The 26,419-nt window shown below is 43.0% G+C and overlaps 2 protein-coding genes across 5 annotated transcripts in view; both read left to right on the top strand.

Moving 5' to 3' along the window:
- The first annotated feature begins 238 nt into the window (after window positions 1-238).
- Window positions 239-22,505, top strand: LOC106604390 (nuclear RNA export factor 1-like). 4 transcript variants are annotated; one of them, XM_045717958.1, is made up of 21 exons: window positions 239-652; window positions 1,425-1,481; window positions 2,234-2,465; window positions 2,603-2,735; window positions 2,822-2,905; window positions 3,332-3,436; window positions 3,721-3,801; window positions 3,903-3,972; window positions 4,065-4,153; window positions 4,245-4,352; window positions 4,559-4,668; window positions 4,867-4,903; window positions 4,989-5,057; window positions 5,159-5,214; window positions 9,621-9,725; window positions 9,810-9,868; window positions 9,990-10,105; window positions 10,214-10,329; window positions 10,524-10,706; window positions 21,909-21,969; window positions 22,082-22,505. In XM_045717958.1, exons 1-21 carry the CDS (start codon window positions 592-594, stop codon window positions 22,118-22,120), a joined length of 1,971 nt encoding a protein of 656 aa, XP_045573914.1. In that variant the 5' UTR covers window positions 239-591; the 3' UTR covers window positions 22,121-22,505. The 4 variants fall into 4 exon arrangements, with proteins under 4 accessions (XP_045573914.1, XP_014054440.1, XP_045573915.1 ...); XM_014198965.2 differs by having other exon boundaries at window positions 240-652; window positions 2,591-2,735; XM_045717959.1 differs by lacking the exons at window positions 239-652; window positions 1,425-1,481 and adding an exon at window positions 1,071-1,360.
- Window positions 22,506-22,769: 264 nt separating this feature from the next.
- atg2a (autophagy related 2A) overlaps window positions 22,770-26,419 on the top strand; it is a 28,330-nt gene continuing 24,680 nt past the window's right edge. The window contains exons 1-5 of the mRNA XM_014198963.2: window positions 22,770-23,286; window positions 23,681-23,843; window positions 24,147-24,296; window positions 24,586-24,688; window positions 24,977-25,115. Coding sequence (XP_014054438.2) covers window positions 23,116-23,286; window positions 23,681-23,843; window positions 24,147-24,296; window positions 24,586-24,688; window positions 24,977-25,115 — 726 coding nt within the window. The 5' untranslated portion in view covers window positions 22,770-23,115. The remainder of the gene's footprint in view (window positions 23,287-23,680; window positions 23,844-24,146; window positions 24,297-24,585; window positions 24,689-24,976; window positions 25,116-26,419) is intronic.

The following is a 26,419-nucleotide window of genomic DNA, read 5'->3' as shown; positions in this document are numbered from 1 at the left end:
GTGGTGGTGGTTATCTCCTGAACCATCACTGCAGGACAGGTGAGGGAGGCCAGCACCCAACATCAACAGATGCAGCCAACAAAAACAGGGTATTTCATTTAATTACACGTTTGCAGCATTACATCTGTGTCGCATGTGGGCAAAGTTGCCAGGAATTGTCTTTACTGCTCAGTGGATGTCCCTGAGTCCTCTTACCTTGAAGGTAGCGCGCATGCTCAAACCACGCACAAGGGGGCATTGTTTAAAGTTATCAGGAGGGTCCGTCTGCGGACAGGGCACTATCAATTTGGTTCCTATCGCAAATTTGATATTGTAGTCGCCATTTCTTTTCATCGTCACAACTTATATTGCTAAAACTAAACACTTAGACTAATATTTAGTTTTGATCAAGCATTGTTTAGATGTGGTGAATAATTGATTTGCACTGCAAAATGATGCATCACCAGAGCAACGTTGACGTTTCTCCAATTTTCTAGCTAGCAAACTTTTAAACTGCACAAGTGAAGTTAACCAGCAACCCATGTATATAAAATAAATTGCATTTGTTCAGATAATTTGGTGACAGTACTCGGTAACTTTGCAAGACTCAATATGACCTTCCGAAAATGGTACCCCAACCTGGCTGTGGTCGCACGTGTCCGATTTGACCAAGGTATGGCTAATTAGCAAGCTAACGTTAGCTTTCGCTAGCAAGTCTTTTTAAGGGAACTTCTGTGTTTAATAGTTTAGTCAACCAATGTAATGGGTATTTAAATAAATGTTTATTACGTTTGCCTGAACTGTCAGGTTGAAAACAGCTCCCTTCAAATGGATTCCACTCCTACCAGGTCATGGGATTCAGCTGTTGTCAAATTACTAGTAACGTTTTATTTGACTTTTCGTAGCAGGTTAGGATAATTTACGCTGCAGATAAGAGACGTACTGGGATTATAGTTAGTAGGTCAAATGATTTTTGTTGTTGTACCTTTGACGTTAATTTGACAAAATCTGGATCCCTTCTAGCCATGACCCTCGTACCACTGCGGTGGGCTCTGCGCTGGCAAATGCAATTGCGCGCGTCCCGGAAGCTAGTGAGCATGGTATATGTAGTTCTAAACCGCAGTGTTTACGTTTCTGTTAAAGTGCAGAACAGTAGCTAGATTTCCATAGAGCAATGCAGTGGGACACAATTTATAACCACATTACCTTCACCTTTTGGAACAGAGTTCTATATTTTTAAATATCTATTTTTCACTCGTTTTGATTTATGTTCGTCTGAAGTAGCCTATAGTCGCAGCGCTTGATATACTGTCACCCAGGGTTGTGTTTTGTATCTGACACTGACAGTGGAGTATGGCGGACGGTGGCCGGTTCTACAGTGGTAAGTTACCCCGGAACAAAGCTTCAAATCTGCTTCTCAACAGTTGTTTTCCTCCTCTGCCTAGATCAGGAGGGAGTTGTCGTCCAGAGAGATGTCACGCGCAAAGGCAAGCTACCAGGAGGTAAAACGCCGAAGTGTAAACAAATAAGTGAGGCGATTGGCATATGGGGACAGGACAGTCGTTTACGTTTTCTGTGACCGACGTGTGACACAGACTTTTTAGGCCACATCCCGATTCAAAAACAACCCCAAGCACACCTGGCTACCCATACAGTGTTGGCAATTATTTTTTTGTGAGAATCGCGATTGGCTCCTTGATTTGTCAGTAGATTATGTTTTGCCCACTGCCTTGCTGCAGCACGACATTTTTTCGCCCACTGCACACCCCCTCCCCTTGTGCTTCTCTGCCTGTGAGTGCACCATTGTGGTGACTGCTGTTGCACAGACAACTTCTTCCAATCTCGTTTGCTGCTAAATTAAGTCGGAAAAATTCACCAAAGGCAGCCTGAAAAGTAGCTGAATTTGTCGCTAGCCTTTACCAATAAAAGTATCTGTAGGGGTCTGAAAACTTGCTAAATAAATATAGGGACACATTTTGCAACACTGGTAACTTTTGGTCAGTTGGTCAGATTGAGACATGCTCAATATTTTAAATGCAGATTCAGAAGTATTTGTGCCATTTATCACAAAATATTAGGAGCTACTTTAGTCACCATTTGTAAATATACAGTTATGTGATGAATCATCTACAAATGTGTTGGTAATAATAACAACATGATAATGTATATGCATAAACAGATATTCATACCAGAAGATTGCCCGTACGAAGTTGTTTATGATGATCCATCCTCTCTCTCTCTCTCCCTCCCCCAGAGCATGACAACAGAGTCGCGGGCCCTCAGTTCTGGGGGGGCCGTATGAGTCGGGGCCCCTTTAGGGGCCCAATCTACTACGACGGTCCGGCCAGGCAGCAGAGGCCTCGAGGGGGCCAAATGGGTGGGTTCAGGGGCCCTGGACCAGGACCTCGGGTCCGGTTCGAAGATAACTATGTAGACGTAACTATGAACAGCGGGAGCCCACAGGATGGCAGCTCTCACCGCAGATTGTGAGTGAGATTGCATACTACAACTGTTACATAGCAGCGATAAGATTTTCTGTTACTGTCTATAAATAAACATGTTTTGTGAGATGATTCTTTGTCACGTAACACTGTGCACTCTGACCTCTTAGCAACCCGTACAGGTGGCCGAATTGGAAAGGCGATGGACAATTTGACCGAGACAGAAGAGGAGCTGGGGGCTACAAAGGAGGAGGTGGAGGAGGGAGAGAAGGAGACGGAGGAGGAAAAGACAAGAGAAGTTGGTACAAGATGATTGTGAGTATCTTTAACAAAGAGCATGACAAGTATCTATTTCATTATGATAAAGTATTTTATAGTCAACTAACTGCTGTCTCTGGCAGATTCCCTATGGGAGGAAATACGACAAGAAATGGCTGCTGACGGCTTTACAGAACCTGTGCTCCGTACCCTTCACACCTGTTCAGGTAAGTTGCTGGCAGACAGCCCAGCCATGATCATAGGACTTGACTGATGGGTTAAATGTTGTTTTTCTGATCACTGGGATAGAGGAGTCTAATGTATGCTTTGAAATCAATACAAGTACATGTATGTCTGTCTATTGTTTGTCTATTAAGCCGGGGCGGCATGTAGCCTAGTGGTTAGAGCGTTGAACTTGTAACCGAAAGGTTGCAAGATCGAATCCCTGAGCTGACAAGGTAAAAATATGTCGTTCTGCCCCTGAACAAGGCAGTTAACCCACTGTTCCTAGGCCATCATTGAAAATAACTGACTTGCCTAGTTAAAGGTTAAAAAAAATATATAGAAGTGTTGAGGATATTTACAAGTGTATTTAAGTATTAGTATTGTTTATCTCTCTCTCTTGCTCTCGCCCCCCCATCCATCCCTTTCAGTACCAGATTGAAGGCCATAAAGCCCAGTTCTACCTCGAGGATGCCTGCACAGCCAACGCACTGTGCAGAGTCTCTCGCCAAATCACAGACACTGAGGGCTACAAGGTGCTGAGGAGTATTTATGTCTGTAATAAAGTCCTTTTGTGGAGAAACTCATTCTGATTGGCTGGGCCCTGGCTCCCCAGTGGGTGGGCCTGGCTCCCCAGACCCCCCCATGGCTGTGCCCCTGCCCAGTCATGTGAAACCCATAGATTTGGGCCTAATTGATTTATTAATCTCTATTGATTGATATGAACTGACACTCAGTAAAATTGTTGCATGATGTAAAGATTTTTGTACAGAAGGATTTTTTGAAGTTACTACTTACACACCTCCACTCCCCTCTCTAGGTGATAGTGCTGATGAACCCCTGTCCTCCTCCCGCCATCCTCAACACCCAACTGAAGCCTGAAGACATGGAGCACTTAAAGGTGAGAGATGGAGGGAGGGGGGAGCGATGGAGAAAGTTGGAAAATAATATGGATGGATATTTACAGATGAATATGAGTAACTTCTGTAATATCTCTCTCAGCAATGCATGGCCAAGCGTTTTGATGGCTCCCAGCGAGCACTGGACCTGAACAACATCCGTACTGACCCAGGTAGCACCCCATACTACCTGGAGATTCAAACTAACCACTGTTTCTATCTTCCTCTGTCCTGGTCTAAAATGAGGTATGTACCTCTGTTTCAGACTTGGTGTCTCAGAACATCAGGGCGATCTTGAGCAGAAAGACCTTTATGGATGCTGTGGTCAAGATCATTGAGGAAAACATCCCTGAGGTAATAGTATAATAATACCAATCTATACCCATACAGTTTTAGTGTGTTGTGCTAAAATGTGTAGATCTCTTCTCCTCTTCTCTTATCTCAGCTGGTGTGTCTGAACTTGAGCAATAACAAGCTGTATAAACTGGAAGATGTGGCAGATCTGATAAGCAAGGCCCCACACCTGAAGATCCTCAACCTCTCCCACAATGAGGTGAGAGAAGAGACTGACCCTTAACCCTAATCTCTAACCTTGTCTATTCATTTGGGGGGCGAATCCTAACTTCCACATCACATTTTTACTTCGTCATGCATTAATATCAATGGGAGATTACAAATTAGGATTTGCCCCTGAATCTGCTCACTCGCTTAACCTTTTCCCACTCGATTCTCTTTTTTCTTTCTCCATCTTCCTCTCAGTTGAAGTCAGAGAAGGAGCTGGATAGGTTGAAGGGTTTGAAGCTGGTTGAGCTGTGGTTGGACCGTAACCCACTGTGTGACCAGTTCAAGGACCAGCTCACCTACATCAGGTCAGTCTCTGAGCCTGGGGGATAGGCTGTGTGGGGGTTAGGCTGTGTGTGTTAGTTAGTAGGTAGATGGGAGCACTGACATAGTCCGGTGGATGCCGCAGTCCGGTGGATGCCGTGGCCTTTACGTTGAGTGGGTGTGTGAGGTGGGATGTGACTTCTCTGTTCTTGTTCCCTCTCCATGGTGAACATGGCCACCAGTGCTATCAGGGAGAGGTTTCCCCGGCTACTCAAACTGGTAAGATGTTCTCTTTTCTTCTCTGATCCTCTCCATCTTTGACTGCATTTGATTTGTTTGTTTATTTCCTGTTGTTGTTCTGTAGGATGGTCATGACCTCCCCCCGCCGATAGTGTTTGAAGTGGTAACACCCACCACTACCCCCCCCTGCAAGGTCTGGTCCGTTTTGGTTCACAGAATAACAAAAAAATGCACTTGATTCAGTTTGTTCGCTTGGTTGATTCTGACAGATGCTCTTTTCTTTGACCAATGCAGGGTAGCTACTTCGGTTCAGAAGAAATCAAGGTCCTCATCTTGCATTTCCTGCAACAGTAAGTGTATTCACATATCTTTTGTCAAGATTCAAGTATATTCCTTCATAAAGGATATATTTGTCACCTCTAAGACAGGTAACACAGTGCGTGCTTCTCAAAATGCATACTTCCGAGCAAAGCAGTCCAAATCAAAGTATGCGAAACGAAGCATGGAGGGCACATCTCGAATGCGTACTCCGTACGTGCATATTTTGAAGCATGCATCGACACAAGCTTTTTATTTGAGCAGAAGCGAGAGAAAATGTTGCCTATTCACAAATCATATGTTGCCTGACTACAATATTTGATCTTGATACGTTAATAAATACATGGTGTTTCATTTCGGCATGTTAACCTGCCTACGTTCCGTAGATCGCAAGCCCATAATATGTCAATAGGGCTAACTGGCTAGCTACTACTGTTAGCTAGCCACGAAGAATTGACATATATCTTGCATAATATTTGTTTGTGATCATTTTCCCTGTTAAGCTATCTGGTTAGATACATTATTACTATTCACATATAGCTAGCAGATAGTTATGAAGTAAAACGGTTGCTTTGTGTATGTCTTGTTTCGTCTTTATTGCCATTGTCATGGCTGGAAGACGGTTCAGTGAATGGGTAAGTCCATAGTAAGTTAATAGGGCTGGCTAGCTAGCTAGCCACAAAGAATTGGTAGCTACCCAAGAAAAATGTACCACTACCTTGCATAACATTAGTTTTAAGTCATTTTTGCTTGTTTAACTAATTTTTTATCTAATTGATTTAAATATTGCCTGGCTTTCATCAGGCTGCCCACTCAAGAGAAAGCTTCAAACTATAACTAGTGCCTGCAACCTGGTTCAGGTTATCAATCAATCAACCTACCAGGGTAGTTAAAAAGAGTATAGGAATGAAATCATCAACATGTATTGATCATATCTTTACTAATGCTGCAGAAATTTGTTTGAAAGCAGTATACAAATCCCTCGGATATAGTGATCACAATATAGAAGCCATATTTAGGAAAACCAAAGTTCCAAAGGCTGGGCCTAATATTGTGTATAAGAGGTCATACAATAAGTTTTGTAGTGATTCCTATGTTGTTGATGTGAAGAATTTGTTGGTCCATGGTGTGTAATGACGAGCAACCAGACGCTGCACTTGACATATTTATGAAATTGCTTATCCCAGTTACTGATAAGCACGCACCCATTAAGAAAATGACTGTAAAAACTGTTAAATCCCTGTGGATTGATGAGGAATTTAAAAATGGTATGGTTGAGAGGAATGAGGCAAAAGAGGTGGCAAATAGGTCTGGCTGTACAACCGATTTGGCAAACGTACTGCAAATTGAGAAATCCTGTGACTAAACTGAATAAAAAGAAGAAGAAACTACACTATGAAACAAAGATGAATATATTAAAAAGCTTCGGAGCACCTTAAATGAAATCTTGGGCAAAAAGGCAAATGTTGCTCCATCATTCATTGAAACAGATAGCTCATTCGTCACAAAACCCACTGATATTGCGAACTACTTTCATGTTTTTTTCAATGGCAAGATTAGCAAACTTAGGCATGACATGCCAGCAACAAACGCTGACACTACACATCCAAGTATATCTGACCAAATTATGAAAGACAAGCATTGTAATTTTGAATTCTGTAAAGTGAGTGTGGAAGAAGTGAACAATCTATTGTTGTCTATCAACAATGACAAGCCACTGGGGTCTGACAACTTGGATGGAAAATTACTGAGGATAATAGCGGACAATATTGCCACTGCTATTTGCCATATCTTCAATTTAAGCCTACTAGAAGTGTGTGCCCTCAGGCCTGGAGGGAAGCAAAAGTCATTCCCCTACCTAAAATAGTAAAGCCCCTTTAATGGCTCAAATAGCCTACCAATCAGCCTGTTACCAACCCATAGTACATTTTGGAAAATATTGTGTTTGACCAGATACAATGCTATTTTTTCAGCACACTTATAGGGTAGGACATTCAGCAAGCACATCACTTACACAAATGACTGATTGGCTGAGAGAAAATGCTAAAAAGAAATTGGGGGGGCTGTTTTGTTCAAATTCAGTGCGGCTTTTGACATTATCAATCATAGTCTGTTGCTGGAAAAACGTATGCATTATGGCTTTACACCCCCTGCTATATTGTGGATAAAAAGTTCTGTCTAATAGAACACAGAGGGTGTTCTTTAATGGAAGCCTCTCCAACAAAATCCAAGTGGATTCAGGAATTCCCCAGGGCAGCTATCTAGGCCCCTTTACTTTTTTCAATCTTGACTAACGACATGCCACTGGCTTTGAGTAAAGCCAGCGTGTCTATGTATGCGGATGACTCAACACTACACGTCAGCGACTGAAATGACAGCAACACTTAACAAAGAGCTGCAGTTAGTTTCAGAATGGTTGGCAAGGAATAAGTTAGTCCTAAATATTAAAAAAACTAAAGGCATTGTATTTGGGACAAATCATTCACTAAATCCAAAACCTCAACTAAATCTTGTAATGAATAATGTGGAAATTGAGCAAGTTGAGACTAAACTGCTTGGAGTAACCCTGGATTGTAAACTGTCATGGTTAAAACATATTGATACAACAGTAGCTAGGATGGGGAGAAGTCTCTCTATAATAAAGCGCTGCTCTGCATTCTTAACAGCACTATCAATAAGGCAGGTCCTACAGGCCCTAGTTTTGTCGCACCTGGACTACTGTTCAGTTGTATGGTCAGGTGCCACAAAGAGGGACTCAGGGAAATTGCAATTGGCTCAGAACAGGGCAGTATGGCTGGGCCTTGGATATACAAAGAGAGTTAACATTAATAATATGCATGTCAATCTCTCCTGGCTCAAAGTAGAGGAGAGATTGATTTCATCACTACTTGTATTTGTGAGAGGTATTGACATGTTGAATGCACCGAGCTGTCTTTTTGAACTACTGGCACACAGCTCGGACACTCATGCATACCCCACAAGACATGCCACCAGAGATCTCTTCACACTCCCCAAGTCCAGAACAGACTATGGGAGGCGTAAAGTACTACATAGAGCCATGACTATGCAAGCAGTAAAATTTGATTTACAAACAGAAATAAACCTTATGGAACAGTGGGGACTGTGAAGCAACACTAACATAGACACATGCATACAAACACACAATAACATATGCACTATACACACATGTACACGTGGATTTTGTCTATAGATATGTGGTGGTAGAGTAGAGGTGGTAGAGTAGAGGCCTAACAGGCTGACTACACCGCGAGCGTTGCAAAATAAATGTCGAAATCTATATTATTCAATTATTGCACCCACACTGCTCGCGTGCGCCAACGAGCGTCTGCGTTGCCAAGGGCCAAAATAGAAGTCAAATAGAACACCCTCTGTGTTCTATTTGTGACGCAGATTGCGCTGCAAGTCCTGCCTCTCCCATCTCCTCATTGGTTTATAGAAGCAGGTACCCACGTGCCATCTCCTCATTGGTTATACCTACGTGGGTAACTGAAAGACGAATGAGGTCAGTGACGGTAATGCACCTAATTTATGAAAAGTTGCCATTCACAATATAAAGTCAAGAGGAGAAAAGGCCTAGAAGGAGGAGAGATGACTAGAAACGATTCGGTTGACCGTTTTATGTGTGGATTAATTGTCAGAGTAGAGGACCTTGTGCATTTCAGGTAAAATAACAACTCCCATGTTTATATCCCAGGACAAATTAGCTAGCAACAGCAAGCTAGCTAAATAGAACAAATTAGCTAGCAAGTACAAGCTAGCTAGCTAAATTGCCATAAATGTTTGATGCTTTTCGACCTGTCCCCAAATTAATGTAATTGGTTCAGAGTTGTTTTGATATTTTAACCTGCGTGTCGTAATCACATTTGGTGTGGGGGGACAAAATAAATGTATGCACGATGGCGCACACGCGTGCAGCCGGTTTGGGTTCCGTGTAAGGGCACACACTTAATATGTTGTGAAATCTGTTATGAATATATTGTAATATTTAAATGTTTAACTACATACATAAATTCAAATAAATACAAACTAGCTGGCTAGCTAGATTAATAAGATTCACATATCTAGCTGATCATTCTGAAGTAAAACGTTTGCTTGTATATCTTGTTTCATCTCTTGTTGCCATTATCCTGTCTGGAAGAAGGTTCAGTGAATGGGGAGGTGACGCGGGAGGTAATACAGTAGGGGGAGTGCGAGTTCTTCTTGAATATAATGTTTTATGCATTCTCCACACTCGTCCTCATAAGAACGTACTCAAGAGAACGTGGCCGGAGAATGCACTCGGATGCATGAGTGTGTGGAGCACGGTAGTATGCATATGACCTCTGACAGCTATTATAGTGTTATGACCTCTATGGCAGATATTAGTGTTATAACCTTTCTATGACGGTACTACAGTGTTATCACTTTTCTATGACAGGTACTACAGTGTATATGACTCTGGGAACAGACAGCCTCTTCTAGATGCCTACCATGATGGTGCCTCCTTCTCACTCAGCTTGCCCTCCAGTCAAAACCCAAACAGGTCTCACACACACATTTCCCCATCTGAATGTCTGGCTCGTGGGAGTTCGGAATTAATTATTTATTTGTATATTTTTCATCATAGGTGTAGTTTGAGAGACTACCATAAAGACAGCCGTAACATAAAGCGACTCAAAGATCCATGTGAGTCTTCCAAATATTTAAGACAATTAACAAGTCTGTCATCAACAGATTTGTCTGTTGTATTTTTGTAATAATGTGTGGCATCTTCTAAATGCTTCCCTCTGGAATCTGCTCCCCACAGCAACACGGTTCCGCCTACTGAAGCACACACGGCTGAACGTGGTGGCGTTGCTCAACGAGCTGCCTAAAACTCAGCATGACACAGCCTCCTTCAATGTAGACGTCAACACCTACACGGTTAGGCAATATCTGATTGATAGTTAGTGTAGCATTCTCAATACTATCATCAGTTCTTCTGTTCATGGGAGTTTTATTTTTCAAAACCTTGAATTTTCTCTTTTGTAGACCACGTTACTGTCCTTTACGGTCAGCGGCATGTTCAAAGAAGTTGATGGTAAATCTCAAGACGCGGTTAGGGCCTTCTCTCGGGTCTTCATCGCAGTTCCTGCAGGAATTTCAGGGTAATTCTGAGGTTCCTCGTTCACCTGATCTTGGTTTTAAAAAGCTCTTATAAGACTGTCTGTGCTGAAGAATGCTAAAACGATATCTTATATGATATACGAAAACAATGGTCAACGAATATTAATAAATATTGGCATCAGTTATATAAAAACTATAGTTTTAAACTATTTGTCTTCCGTTTCTCCCTCTCCAGTCTATGCATAGTGAATGACGAGCTATTTGTGCGCATCGCTACAACAGAGGAGATCCAGCATGCGTTCGCTGCTTCCGCCACCACTCCCTCCAGCAGCCCAGTGCCCACCCTCACCGCCCCCCAGCAGGAGATGCTCTCCGCCTTCTCCCTCAAGTCTGGCATGAACCTTGAGTGGTCGCAGAAGTAAGTTTGTGGGCATGTTCAAGCGGATCAATTTTGCTAAGTCATTGGTCACCGCCTTTCAAAGTGTGTTGCATTATGGGGATAAACATTGTCCGACTTGTGTCTACATGTCGACTACATGACCTTTATTAAAACCATGTGATCAAAGGTCATGCAGTTTTTTATAAAGTCGCTGCAGTTTCTTCTCACCGGTTGCACCATGCAGCCGTCGCCTGGCTACTGGGAGGTACTATTAGTTAGCCAATCATTAGGGTGTTTTTGTTTGACCCATGCGAATGGTACCCGAGACGTGACGGAAACAGGAACCAACTTTTCCACAATTCAAATGTTACTATTCATACAGTGGACATGTACAAATTGTGATATTTTGAGGCGCTCTCCTGATGAAACTACAGAGGAGAGTACATTTAATCTAGATCACCTTTACTCAACACACAGACTCATACAAAGCGCTCCCTCCACCTCCATTTGGCAAATCTGACAAATGATCCTCCTGATTCCTGCTTACAAGCAAAAACTTAAGCAGGAAGTACCAGTGACACGCTCAATTCTGAAGTGGTCCGATGAAGCGGATGCTAAGCTACAGGACTGTTTCGCTAGCATAGACTAGAATATGATCTCTGATTCATCCGATGTCATTGAGGAGTTTACCACATCAGTCACTGGCTTCATTAATAAGTGCATCGACGACATCAGTAGTGCCTTCAGAAAGTATTCGCATCACTTGACTTTTTCCACATTTTGTTGTGTTGCAGACTGAATTTAAAATTGATTAAATTGAGATTTTTTTTTGTCACTGGCCTACACACAATACCCCATAATGTCAAAGTACAATTATGTTTTGGGAATTTTTTACAAATTAATTCTAAATGAAAAGCTGAACTGCCTTGAGTCAATAAGTATTCAACACCTTTTTATGGCAAGCCTAAATATACTATACATAAATACAACATCAAATCAAACTTTATTTGTCATATGCGCCGAATACAGCAAGTGTAGACCTTACCGTGAAATGCTTACTTACAAGCCTTTAACCAACAGTGCAGTAACATGCAACATTTTCAAAGATTTTACTGAGTTACAGTTCATATAAGGAAATCGGTCAATTGAAATAAATTCATTAGACCCTAATCTAGGGATTTCACATGACTGGGAATACAGATATGCGTCTGTTGGTCACAGTTACCTTTAAAAAGAAAAAGGTATGGGCGTGGATTAGAAAACCAGTCAGTATCTGGGGTGACCACCATTGGCCACATGCAGTGTTACACATCTCCTTCTCATAGAGTTGATCAGGCTGTTGATTGTGGCCTGTGGAATGTTGTCCCACTCTTCTTCAATGGCTGTGCAAAGTTTCTGGATATTGGTGGGAACTGGAACACACTGTCTTACATGTCGTTCCAGAGTATCTCAAAGATGCTCAATGGGTGACATGTCTGGTGAGTATACAGGCCATGAAAGAATTGGGCCATTTTCAGCTTCCAGGAATTGTGTACAGATCCTTGCGACATGGGGCCATGCATTATCATGCTGAAACATGAGGGGTAGGCGGCGGATGAATGACACAACAATGGGCCTGAGGATCTCGTTACGGAATCTCTATGCATGCAAATTGCCATCGATAAAATGCAATTGTGTTCATAGCTTATGCCTGCCCATACCTGAACCACTCTGTTCACAAGGTTTATCAGAAAACCGCTCACCCACATGATTCCATACACGTGGTTTGCGGTTGTGAGGCCGGTTGGACATACTGCCAAATTCTCTCTAAAAAAAAAATACATTTTAGGTGGCTTATGGTAGAGAAATTAACATTTATTTCTCTGGCAACAGCTCTGGTGGACTTTCCTGCAGTCAGCATGCCAATTGCATGCTCCCGGAAACATGAGACATCTGTGACTTTGTGTTGTGTGACGACAACTGCACATTTTAGTGGCTCCAGCACAAGGTGCACCTGTGTAATGATCATGCTGTTTAATCAGCTTCTTGATATGCCACACCTTTCAGGTGGATGGATTATCTTGGCATAGTAGAAATGTTCACTAACAGGGTTGTACATTTTTGTTGTTGAGAAATTCACTTTGTGTTCGTATGGAACAATTCTGGAATATTTTATTTCAGCTCATGAAACATGGGACCAACACTTTACATGTTGCGTTTTTATATTTTTGTTCAGGAGTAAAAATGTGCTTAACAAGTTACATAATAAGTTGCATGGACTCTGTGTTCAATAATAGTGTTTTACATGATTTTTGAATCACTACCTCATCTCTGTACCCCACACATACAGTTATCTGTTAGGCCCCTCAGTGAATTTCAAACACAGATTCAACCACAAAGACCAGAGAGGTTTTCCAATGCCTCGCAAAGAAGGGAACCTATTGGTAGATGGGTAAAAATGAAAAAGCAGCCTGTCCCTTTTAACATGGTGAAGTTGTTATTATTAGGCTTTGGATGGTGTATCAATACACCCAGTCACTACAAAGATACAGGCGTCCTTCATAACTCAGTTGCCGGAGAGGAAGTAAACTCCTCAGGGATTTCATCATGAGGCCACTGGGGATTTTAAAACAGTTAAAGAGTTTAATGGTTGTGATATGATAACTGAGGATGGATCAACAACATTGTAGTTACTCCACAATACTAACCTAAATCACAGAGTGAAAATAAGGAAGCCTGCACAGAATAAAAAATATTCCAAAACATGCATCCTGTTTGCAACAAAGCACTTCAGTAATACTGCAAAAAATGTGGCAAAGAAATTCACTTTTTGTCCTGAATACAAAGCCTTATGTTTGGGGCAAATCCAACAGAACGCATCACTAAGTACCACTCTTCATATTTTCAAGTATGGTGGTGGCTGCATCATGTTGTGGGTATGCTTGTCATCGGCAAGGACTAGGGAGTTTTTTAGGATAAAAAGAAATGGAATACAGCTATAAGCAAAGGCAAAATCCTAGAGGAAAACCTGGTTCAGCCTGTTTTCCAACAGACTGGGAGACTAATTCACCTTTCAGCTGGACAATAACCTAAAACACAGGGCCAAATCTACACTGGAGTTGCTTACCAAGACGACACTGAATCTTCTTGAGTTGTCTAGTTACAGTTTTGACTTAAATTGTCTTAAAATAGGGCAATACTTTTTTTTAAATGGCTGTCTAGCAATAATCAACTTGACAGAGCTTGAATAATTTTTAAGAATAATGGGCAAATATTGTACAATCCAGGTGTGCAAAGCTCTTAGAGACTTACCCCAAAAGACTCGCAGCTGTAATCGCTGCCAAAGGTTCTTCTACAAGTTTTGACTCGGGTGTGAATACTTATGTAAATTAGATTTTTGAATTTAATACATTTGCAAACATTTCTAAAAACAATTTCACTGTCATTATGGGGTCTTGTGTGTAGATGGGTGAGAATATATATATTTTTTAATCCATTTTGAATTCAGGCTGTAAAACAACAATGTGGAATAAGTCAAGGGGTATGAATACTTTGTGAAGGCACTGTTCATGTTTCAAGCAGACCACCATAGTCTCTGTGCCCAAGAACGCTAAGGTAACCTGTCTAAATGACTATCACCCCGTAGCACTCAAATCTCTAGCCATGAAGTGCTTTGAAAGGCTGGTCATGGCTCACATCAACACCATCATCCCAGACTCTCTGGACCCTTTCCAATTCGCATACCGTCCTAACAGATCCACACAATCTCTACTACATTCCACACTGCCCTTTCCCACTTGGACAAAAGGAACACCTTCGTGAGAATGCTCTTCATTGACTACAGCTCAGTGTTCAACACCATAGTGCCCTCAATGCTCATCACTAAGCTAAGGTTCCTGGTACTAAACACTTCCTCTGCAACTGGATCCTGGACTTCCTGACAGGCCGCTCCAAGGTGGTGAGTGTAGGCAGCAACACATCCGCCACGCTGATCCTCAACACGGGGGCCCCTCAGGGGTGCGTGCTTTGTCCCCTCTTGTACTCTCTATTCACCCACGCACGACTCCAACACCATCATTAAGGCCTGATCAGCGACGACGATGAGACAGCCTATAGGGAGGAGGTCAGTGACCTGGCAGTGTGGTGGCAGGACAACAACCTCTCCCTCAACGGCAGTAAAACAAAGGAGCTGATCGCAGAATACAGGATAAGGAGGGCCGAGCACGTGACGGGGCTGTAGTGGAGCGGTTTGAGCGCTTCAAGTTCCTCTGTGTCCACATCACTAAAGATCTATCATGGTCCAAACTAGTGATGCACTGATATGACATTTTTGGCCGATACCGATATCCAATATTTTCCTTGCCCCAAAAAATGATATCGATAACCAATATTTAAAATTTTAGCGTCATTTTAAGTATTCTAGTACAGCTAAATAGTTAACACACACACATGGACGCAGCGGTCTAAGGCACTGCATCTCCGTGCAAGAGGTGTCACTACAGTCCCTGGTTCGAATCCAGGCTGTATCACATCCGGCCGTGATTGGGAGTCCCACAGGGCGGTGCACAATTGGCCCAGCGTAGTCCGGGTTTGGCAGGAGGTAGGCCGTCATTGTAAAACATAATTTGTTCTTAACTGACTTGCCTAGTTAAATAAAGGTTACACACACATACCACATTGACCAAAAGTTATTTTGTTGGCGTTTAAGTATGTCCCCATTACCAGTAAAACATAATCAAAACCTATTTCTTTCACTTACTTGCTGTGCTGTTTCGTTGTTCATTTGTTCAGTCATTTCATTCTTAACCAGGATTTCTATGGAACGCCGTTTGGGTCTTTGCATGTCAAAAAATATACTATTTAACACTTTGACGTATCAAATAACACAATTTGACGTGTCAAATAAGCTTTTTGACCAATCAGGACCTGAATATGACTACACATCACATAATAATTTGGCGTGTTCATACATTTTTTACGTAGTTATTACACATTGATTACACTCACTCGTATTTCATATGTGTCAACGATTCATTGACGCATATGCTATGACGCTGGTAAAGTTGTCTTGCGCACCTACAGTACTGGTCATAAAAAAAAAGCTAGCTAGCTAACTATATAGCTAGGTGTCATCATCTAAAATAACCCTAATTTATAAGACAGTTCTTATTTGATTAATGGTGGTCGGACCCATCTATGTGAAGCTAGCCACAATAAGGATTAGCCTCAATAGTGGACTTTGCGGTTAGCCTTCAAAATAAAAGTATGGCATAATTCTACTATTTGTATTCATTTGCATCACTGTCAATGACATAAGCAAAATCAACGATTGTGTCTAATCCTTACAGATAATACGTCATGTACCTTTGTTATATAGGTATGCACATCAGCTTTGACAGTTGTCTTAGAGGGCACAACAATGCCTCTTCTCCCTCAGGAGGCTGAAAAGATTTGGCATGGGCCCTCGGATCCTCAAAGGTATACAGCTGCAACATTGAGAGCATCTTGACTGGCTGCGTCACCGCTTGGTATGGCAACGCTTACACGGAACCGAAACCGGCTGCGCATGTGCGCCATCGTGCATAAATGTATTTTGTCCCCCCACACCAAACGCGATCACGACACGCAGGTTAAAATATCAAACAAACTCTGAACCAATTATATTAATTTGGGGACAGGTCGAAAAGCATTAAACATGTATGGCAATTTAGCTAGCTAGTTTCCACTTGCTAGTTAATTTGTCCTATTTAGCTAGCTTGCTGTTGCTAGCTAACTTGTCCTGGGATATAAACATTGAGTTGTTATTTTACCTGAAATGCACAAGGTCCTCTACTCCGACAATTAATCCACACATAAAACGGTCAACCGAATCGTTTCTAGTCATCTCTCCTAGGCCTTTTCTTCTCTTGACTTTATATTGCGATTGGCAATTTTCATAAATTAGGTGCATTGCCGTCACTGACCTCATTCGTCTTTCAGTAACCCACGTGGGTATAACCAATGAGGAGATGGCACGTGGGTACCTGCTTCTATAGACCAATGAGGAGATGGGAGAGGCAGGACTTGCAGCTCAATCTGTGTCAGAAATAGAACTGACTTCTATTTTAGCCCTTGGCAACGCAGACGCTCGTTGGCGCGCAAGCAGGGTGGGTGCAATAATTGAATAAAATAGATTTATAAATTGATTTTGCAACGCGACACGAGCGGTGTAGTCAGCCTCTTAGCATCTACAGAGTTACAGTGGGTAGTGCGTACGGCCCAGTACATCACTGAGGCCAAGCTCCCTGCCGTTCCAGGACCTCTATACCAGGCGGTGTCAAGAAGGCCCCAAAAAAATCTGACTCCAGCCACAGACTGTTCTCTCTGCTACCACACAGCAAGCGGTGAACAACCCTAAGCACATTTTACCCCCAAGCCATGAAACTTCAAAGCAAGACTGCTAATTAGCTAATCAAATGTCTACTCGGACTACCTGCATTTACCCTCTCTTAAACTGACTCTACCCACACTCTTATATACTTAGACTGACACTCCAACATACACACTACATACGCCCACATACATGCATACTGACGCCACACATACATACGCTTCTGTTACTGTCTTGTCTATCCTGTTGCCTAGTCACTTGACCCCTACCTATATGTACAGTACATAGCTACCTCAATTAACTTGTACTTCTGCCATGGTATTTTCTACTCCCTATTCATGGGTTGCATGTTGTCACTATTGTTTTGAATGTTTGTTTTGAACTGATGCCTGACTGAGCATTCTACTTAACGCATCGTCAATGAGCGCTAATGGAGATTATCCAAAGTGCATTACAGTGGCTTGGAAATACAATGACATTCGAAAGGAGGCAAACAATTAGTAGGAAAACCTTTTGTCATCATTTTGATTTCACCAGAATGACTTTAGATGCACAAAGATTTTTATAACTAATCCAAGATAAACCACAGTCTGTCTTTTCCAATGGGAACAAATGAGCCATAGTGGGCAGAACAAGCAAGGAGGGGGCAGGGCCAAGCACGAGCTAGCGAGATCCTATTGGCACATTCTAGCATCATCTGCATATTTTCATTAAATCAAATCAAATGTATTTGTCACATACACATGGTTAGCAGGTGTTAATGCAAGTGTAGTGAAATGCTTGTGCTTCTAGTTCCGACCATGCAGTAATATCTAACAAGTAATATAACCTAACAATTTCACAACTACCTCATACACACAAGTGTAAAGGAATGAATACGAATATGTACATAAAAATATATAAATGAGTGATGGCCGAACGGCATAGGCAAGATGCAGTAGATGGTATAGAGTACAGTATATACATATGAGATGAGCAATGCAGGGTATGAATACATTAAATGAAGTGACATTGTTTAAAGTGGCTAGTGATACATTACATCAAGATGGCAAGATGCAGTAGATGGTATAGCGTACAGTATATACATATGAGATGAGCAATGTAGGGTATGAGAACATTATATAAAGTGGCATTGTTTAAAGTGGCTAGTGATACATTTAATTACATCAGATGGCAAGATGCAGTAGATGGTATAGCGTGCAGTATATACATAAGAGATGAGTAATGTAGGGTAAGTAAACATTATATCATATAAAATGGCTAGTGATAAATTGATTACATCAATTTTACCATTATTAAAGTGGGTGGAGTTGAGTCAGTATGTTGGCAGCAGCCACTCAATGTTAGTGATGGCTGTTTAACAGTCTGATGACCTTGAGATAGAAGCTGTTTTTCAGTCTCTCGGTCCCCGCTTTGATGCACCTGTACTGACCTCGCCTTCTGGATGATAGCGGGGTGAACAGGCAGTGGCTCGGGTGGTTGTTGTCCTTGATGATCTTTTTGGCCTTCCTGTGACATCGGGTGGTGTAGGTGTCCTGGAGGACAGGTAGTTTGCCCCCGGTGATGCGTTGTGCAGACCTCACTACCCTCTGGAGAGCCTTCCGGTTATGGGCGGAGCAGCTGCCGTACCAGGCGGTGATACAGCCTCCTGAGGTTGAAGAGGCGCTGCTGCGCCTTCTTCACCACGCTGTCTGTGTGGGTGGACCATTTCAGTTTGTCCGTGATGTGTACGCCGAGGAACTTAACTCTCCACCCTCTCCACTACTCAATCAATATAGATAGGGGGCTGCTCCCTCTGCTGTTTCCTGAAGTCCACGATCATCTCCTTTGTTTTGTTGACATTGAGTGTGAGGTTATTTTCCTGACACCACACTCCGAGGGCCCTCACCTCCTCCCTGTAGGCCGTCTCGTCGTTGTTGGTAATCAAGTCTACCACTGTAGTGTCGTCTGCAAACTTGATGATTGAGTCGGAGGCGTGCATGGCCACGCAGTCATGAGTGAACAGGGAGTACAGTAGAGGGCTGAGAACGCACCCTTGTGGGGACCCAGTGTTGAGGATCAGCGGGGTGGAGATGTTGTTACCTACCCTCACCACCTGGGGGCGGCCCGTCAGGAAGTCCAGGACCCAGTTGCACAGGGGTCTCGAGCTTAATGACGAGTTTGGAGGGTACTATGGTGTTAAATGCTGAGCTGTAATCGATGAACAGCATTCTTACATAGGTATTCCTCTTGTCCAGATGGGTTAGGGCAGTGTGATGGCGATTGCGTCGTCTGTGGACCTATTGTGGCGGTAAGCAAATTGGAGTGGGTCTAGGGTGTCAGGTAGGGTGGAGGTGATATGGTCCTTGACTAGACTCTCAAAGCACTTCATGATGACGGAAGTGAGTGCTACAGGGTGGTAGTCATTTAGCTCAGTTACCTTAGCTTTCTTGGGAACAGGAACAATGGTGGCCCTCTTGAAGCATGTGGGGACAGCAGACTGGGATAAGGATTGATTATGTCTGTAAACACACCAGCCAGCTGGTCTGCGCATGCTCTGAGGACGCGGCCGGGGATGCCGTCTGGGCCTGCAGCCTTGAGAGGGTTAACACGTTTAGCAGTTTACACATCCAATGAAGTTCTTTCAGGGCCGTCAGTGTGTCTGCTTGGGGGGGATATACACGACTGTGATTATGATCGAAGAGAATTCTCTTGGTAGATAATGCGGTTGGCATTTGATAGTGAGGAATTCTAAGTCAGGTGAACAAAAGGACTTGAGTTCCTGTATGTTGTTATGATCACACCACGTCTCGTTAATCATAAGGCATACACCCCCGCCCTTCTTCTTACCAGAGAGATGCTTGTTTCTGACGGTGCGACGCGTGAAGAAACCAGGTGGCTGTACCGACTCCGATAGCGTGTCTTGAGTGAGCCATGTTTCCATGAAACAAAGAACGTTACAGTCTCGGATGTCTCTCTGGAATGCTACCCTTGCTCGGATTTCGTCAACCTTGTTGTCAAGAGACTGGACATTGGCGACTAGTATGCTCGGGAGCGGTGCGCGATGTGCCCGTCTACGGAGCCTGACCAGAAGACCGCTCTGTCTGCCCCTTCTTCTGCGGCGCCGTTGTTTTGGCTCGCCGGCTGGGATCCGATCCATTGTCCTGGGTGGTGGGCCAAACAGAGGATCCGCTTCGGGAAAGTCGTATTCCTGGTCGTAATGTTGGTGAGTTGACGTTGCTCTTATATCCAATAGTTCCTCCCGACTGGGGTAACAATGTAAGAAATAATACATAAAAAAACGAAATACTGCATAGTTTCCTAGGAACGCGAAGCGAGGCGGCCATCTCTGTCGGCGCCGGAAGTAACAGGGAACACATACTCTGAAGTGTGCGTGTGCAGTAACTCAATTCACCTTTGCACTCCTAAACAACGCAATTTAAAAAAAATGTTTGCAAAGGGTCCACTCTGTTCATAACAGATTTGAGTTTGGGGAACAGAAAACTGTATTGAGATCAAATGTTTCATACATGAGAAAATTTGCCGAATGTCGGCCAAAATCTATCTCGTTCCATTGCCCGCCAGTGGGCTTCATCTCACTACCCTATTTGGTAGTGAGTGGAAACGCCAAGTGGATGCTTCACATTTATACATCCAGTGAAATATGTCTCATTGTTCTATCTGTGCTATAACGTTAGCTAAGATTGAGGGGAGGCCACTGGATCTTAGCTAGCTAACGTTAGCACTGCTAGCTATTTTTGACGAATTTTGCTAGCTAATGACAACATTGCCATCTGTCTAAAGTAAATTTGATGACATAATCCTGGCAAAGTTGTTTCCTACCAAATATTTCACAACTTTAGCAATGTCATTGTATTTCCAGGCTCTATAGTGTAATTTAGACAACAGTAGTTAGCCTCCGTCCAGAATGACTGGGCTTATCACCACTTTAGGGCACCACTATGGCGCTGCCGATAGAGGGCGGCTTGAGAACATTCATAACAATGGCATGACGTGACGGAGGTGCAACCTATGAATATACTGAGTGTACGAAACATTAGGAACAGCCTCAATTCATTGCGGCATGGACTCTACAAGGTGTGCTGGCCCATGTTGACTCTAATGCTTCCCACAGTTGTATCAAGTTGGCTGGATGTTCTTTGGGTGGTGGACCATTTCTTGATACATACGGGAAAATGTTGAGTGAAGAACCCAGCAGCGTTGTAGTTCTTGACACACGCCCGGCACCTACTACCATACCTCAAAGTCACTTAAGTATTTTGTCTTGCCCCTTCACCCTCTGAATGGCACACATACAAAATCCATGTCTCAATTGTATCACAGGTTGAAAATTGGAGACGTGTTTATTTTGACATTACAAAGATAAGCTTTTATAAAAAATTGCAAAATGTTGCACAGAGCCTTGCTGTAGGTCAACCACAACAGTGTCCGACTTTTGGCTGTCATAGATGCACCTCCCCCATCGTCCTCTACTGTCAGCTGTGTTAGCGTTGTTACTGCTCGAACACACCCTGTGTGTGCTTGTTTGACAGAGGGTCAATTTATTTATTTTTTGTTGATTTTTTTTTAACCATTTTTCTCTCTTTCGTGGTATCCAATTGGTAGTAGTTACAGTCTTGTCTCATCGCTGCAACTGCCATGCGTCCTCCGAAACACAACCCAACCAAGCCGCACTGCTTCTTGACACAATGCACATCCAACCCGGAAGCCAGCCGCACCAATGTGTCGGAGGAAACACCGTACACCTGGCAACCTGGTCAGCGTGCACTGCGCCCGGCCCACCACAGGAGTCGCTAGTGTGCGATGAGACAAGGATATCCCTGCCGGCCAAATTCTTCCTAACCCAGACAACTCTGGGCCAAACATTCACTGTGACGTTCTCTCTGTGTCAGGTGTCTTCAGGACAATGAGTGGGATTTCAACAAAGCTGCACAGATCTTCACACAATTAAAAGTAAAGTATCATGAATAAAATGTCAAATAAAAGTTTGATTAAATACATGCATATTCTGAGTTTTTCACTTTGTCCAACTAAATGTTGTTTTTCTCCCCTCCGTCTCCCTCAGATTGAAGGCAAGATTCCAGATGTCGCTTTTATAAAGTGAAGTTGGAAGAATACATGCTGTTGATAGTGAACATTAGATTTTCTGTTAAGAATTGGACAAGAATAGAATTGTATATATTTTATGGGTTTTGGTTTTATCCTTTATTCTTTGTTGTTTTACTGAAGTAGAAAGATAATGTCCACAACAATGACTTTCTGCTCCATTGTTTTAGTAACAGTGTCAAGGTTGTTTGACTTGATGACTGATGTTATGATAAAATCTTGGTTATTGTAACCTTAGTTTAAAGTCATGTTTTCATTGTAATACAGTAAAAGAAAAAGCAATTGGTTTTGAATTTGTGTTCAACCTGTTTTCAAGATTGTTTGTTATGAAAATGTATCAAATTCACACATTCTCTGAAAATAAATTGTATTCCACAGCAAAATTATGACTATCACTGGATGACAGTAGTACCACACGTACAGATACCGGTCGCGTTCAGCCGCTCAAACCATGCATCAACCAATTGCTGTTGTGGTCAGCTAATACGTAAAATAACTATTCAGGCGTTGTAAGATTTGGCATGTATCAGCAACGCCTGGGCAGAGGTACACAAGAGGAACGCGCACACCGTTTTGTTTTGACCTTCCAAAGATGGCATACATCAATCTACTTTACGGCTTTTGCGACTGATGACGCAACGCCGTCCCCACCATACATTCAGTTCAAGTATGAAAACAATAAACAACCCTGAGAAACGGGAGATATGCAAGAAGATCTGTCGCCCAGTTTCGACAGAAATCCAGCTAAAATATTAACTGGAACAACCAAAGACGAGTTGAACGTTCTGTAAAACGACGTTGGACTCATCGGTCCTGACACAAAGGATTTCCGAGAGACGGCTTTCCCTTAGCCCCTTCTAGCTTTCTAGCTAGCCATGTAGCTCGTTCTTCGTTAGTACAATTTGCTTTCTTTGTTATGCAGTTGCCAGAGGACTGTTTTCGCATTCGTTTTCCTCCATCTCTTCGCTCCCTCACCCTGAACTTGCTGGCCCTATGTCTCGCTGGCTTTTCCCCTGGTCAGGCTCAATCAAGAAGCGGGCCTGTCGGTACCTCTTACAGCATTACCTCGGTCACTTCTTGCAAGAACGACTGAGTTTGGAACAGTTAAGTTTGGACCTGTACAATGGTAGTGGTGTCATCAAAGAAATCAACATCGACGTTTGGGTAAGTTAGTGAAAGTAGTAAGGCCGTTTAACTGTCGGAACAACTGGTCGCTTTTGTGTGTTCCCCTGCACCCCGACCCTCAACTAACTTATTTCGCAATTTCAAGACCTGAACATAACAACAATCAACGTCATATCCTCGCTTCTCGTGAGTTCAAGGAACAGCCGTTCCTTGAAAATAACTCACCTCATCCAGTGTCGCTGCAGTTCAGTTGAAATATATATGACCAAGTTATACTTAGGTCTTGCAAACGCACTCACTTTCAATCAGCAGAACAGACAAACCCATTGCCCTAAGTCATTTCCACCAGCTGTTTATTGTAGGACACAATGTTTGTTTTTCCAACATCATCTTCCACTCATGTCATAATTTCTCATCACACCCTCTCCCCCAGGCGGTCAACGAACTCTTGGAGTCTCTTGGGGCTCCATTTGAGATTGTGGATGGGTTTGTGAGCAGCATAGAGGTGACAATTCCCTGGTCAGCTCTTGTCACCGACCACTGCACCCTCGTCATCTCAGGCCTTCAGATAACATGCAGACCCAAGTACAGGAGCAGTAAGTCTCAGCCTGACAGCCAGTCTGCCTGACTAATGAGATCTTTGTTGTTACCGTGTTATTGTTTCAGCTCCTGTTCCTGTCACTGCCGCAGGCCTGTCAGGTTCAGGAAGGAAGTTGTGGTAACCATTGATTAGCTACCTTTTAGAATGTTATTGTCAACAAAGACAAATACAGTAAGGTCTAGTACTAGCTAACTCTTTGTTGTAAATGTCTGAGCTCAAGAGAAGACATGTTACACTATCCCATGCTCAACATTTCTCAGAGCCTGCTGAATCATGCCTTGTTTTTGTTAAATTGTAGGTGGGGGGTTGGACTCCCAGGGCTGGTCCACATGCATGACCTCCAGCATGCAACTGGCCCAGGAGTGTCTAAAGGATCCCCCTGAGGCGTCAGAGGAGCCGCCCGCTCCACTGGAGGGCCTGGAGATGTTTGCACAAACTATTGAGACAGGTAAGTCACTGGGTAGGCCTTGTTTGTTCAGGTGGGTGGGTGGGTGGGCGGGCAGTGACTATTTTAAAGTTGTCATTGTTGTTCCTGTACTGTCCCCAATGATTGTTTAGAGCCTTCTTCTGAAGATAACAACTTTTTCTCTAATTTTCAAACTGTGGAGTCAGTCATGTACTGTCAATTCCAAGCTTGTGAGACAAGGACTGATATCATATCACTGGTGTCCCTTCTGGTATCTTTGTGACCAATATGCTTAGTGATAATGGATGTCCTTGTTTGTGTTATGTTGCAGTCCTGCGTCGGATCAAAGTCACTCTCCTGGACACCATCGTCCGAATCGAGCACCATCCCCTGGACATGGAGACGGGCATTGCCTTAGAGGTGCACATCAAACGGTATGTTGGTTCTCACCGCACTGACATTCTCACACTGCCTGTGTTGGTCTGTCCACCTGACCAATTTAGAAGTCAGGAAGGGCAGGAGATGAGGAAACACTTCAGGAAAACCTGCCAATCTGTCTCAGGATTTGTCTGTAGATCCAAAGAGAACATCTGAATCTCGGAGAAGCTTCACTATCTTTAGTAGAGCTTGTGTGTGTGGTGGGTGTTTTGGCTGAGGTTGAAGGTAATATAGCGTTATTGTGCTGAGTGCTCTGCCCCCGGTGGCTGTGTGGTGTGCTGCAGGCTGGAGTACTGTGACGAGGCGGTGAGGGACCCCAACCAGACGGTGCCTGTAGACATCCACCAGCCGCCTGCCTTCCTGCACAAGATCCTCCAGCTCAGCTCTGTTCAACTGCTGTACGAGACCACCGGAGGGCCCCAGGTAACACGCACAGTTTTACATTGACCACGGCACTTATCAACTCCCTCATGTACACACACTCTCACATGCATATACTCAAGTTTGATCCCAATATAACACACACACACACACACACACACACACACACACACACACACACACACACACACACACACATCTTTTAGAGACTAAATATCCACTTATAGATACTCACACAAACGTATATTTCCTCTCACACTCCCCCTAGTGGCTGGCTGACAGTCTACCAACTAGTAGTGCTGGTATTGTTCCTCTCCTTCACAGGGTCCTTTAACCTCTCTTGGGGAGTGTCCCAGCCACGGTTCACACTATTCAACAGCCAGTGAAAAATCAGAGCGCCAAATTCAAAACCACAAAATGTCATAATTCATAGTTCTCAAACGTACGACTATTTTACACCATTTTAAAGATGCATGTCTCCTTAATGTAACCACATTGTCCGATTTCAAAAAGGCTTTACGGCGAAAGCATAAAGTTAGATTATGTTAGGACAGTTCCAACACAAGAAAAACCACACAGCCATTTTCCTAGCAAGGACAGGCGTCACAAAAACCAGAAAACCAGCTAAAATTATCCACTAACCTTTTGACAATCTTCATCAGATGACACTCCTAGGACATCATGTTACACAATACAGGCATTTTTTTGTTCGATCAAGTTCATATTTATATCCAAAAACAGCATTTTACATTGCCGTGTGATGTTCAGAAAATACTTTGCCTCCAATACTGCTGGTGAATCAGCACAACAATTAACAAAAATACTCATCATAAACGTTGATAAAATATTAAACTGTTGTTCATCTATAATTCTTTGAATATCTCCTTTATGTAACCGCTGTGACAGATTTAAAGAAAGCTTCACGGGGAAAGCACACTTTGCAATAATCTGAGTACTGCGCTCAGAAAAAGACATCAAGCAATACAGATACCTGCCATTTTGGAGTCATCTAAAATCATAAATAGCATTAGAAATATTCACTTACCTTTGATCTTCATCAGAAGGCACTCCCAGGGATCCCAGGTCCACAATAAATGTTGTTTTGTTCGATAAAGTCCATAATTTATGTCCAAATAGCTCCTTGTTGTTTGCGCGTTCAGTAAGCTACTCCAAGTGTAGGAAGCGCGGCCAAAATGTCACGACAAAAAGTAAAAGAAAGTTCTATTTACGTTCGTTCAAACATGTCAAACGTTGTATAGCATCTATCTTTAGGGCCTTTTTAACTTAGAACTTCAATAATATTCCAACCGGACGATTCCAATGTCTTGAAAAACGTTTTGGAACAC

The sequence above is a fragment of the Salmo salar genome, chromosome ssa05 (assembly GCF_905237065.1).
Source record: "Salmo salar chromosome ssa05, Ssal_v3.1, whole genome shotgun sequence".
Taxonomy (NCBI): domain Eukaryota; kingdom Metazoa; phylum Chordata; class Actinopteri; order Salmoniformes; family Salmonidae; genus Salmo; species Salmo salar.
The sequence above is the reverse complement of the archived record's forward strand: the minus strand, read 5'-3'. Positions and strand labels throughout refer to the sequence as shown.

Bases quoted from the DNA above. Each gene is read 5' to 3' on its own strand.
- LOC106604390 (XM_014198965.2), top strand. From the start codon at position 592: ATGACCTTCCGAAAATGGTACCCCAACCTGGCTGTGGTCGCACGTGTC. The intron at 5,215-9,620 runs GTAAGTGTATTC...TTTCTATGACAG, and splicing joins ATCTTGCATTTCCTGCAACA to GTACTACAGTGTATATGACT. The intron at 21,970-22,081 runs GTAAAGTATCAT...CGTCTCCCTCAG, and splicing joins AGATCTTCACACAATTAAAA to ATTGAAGGCAAGATTCCAGA.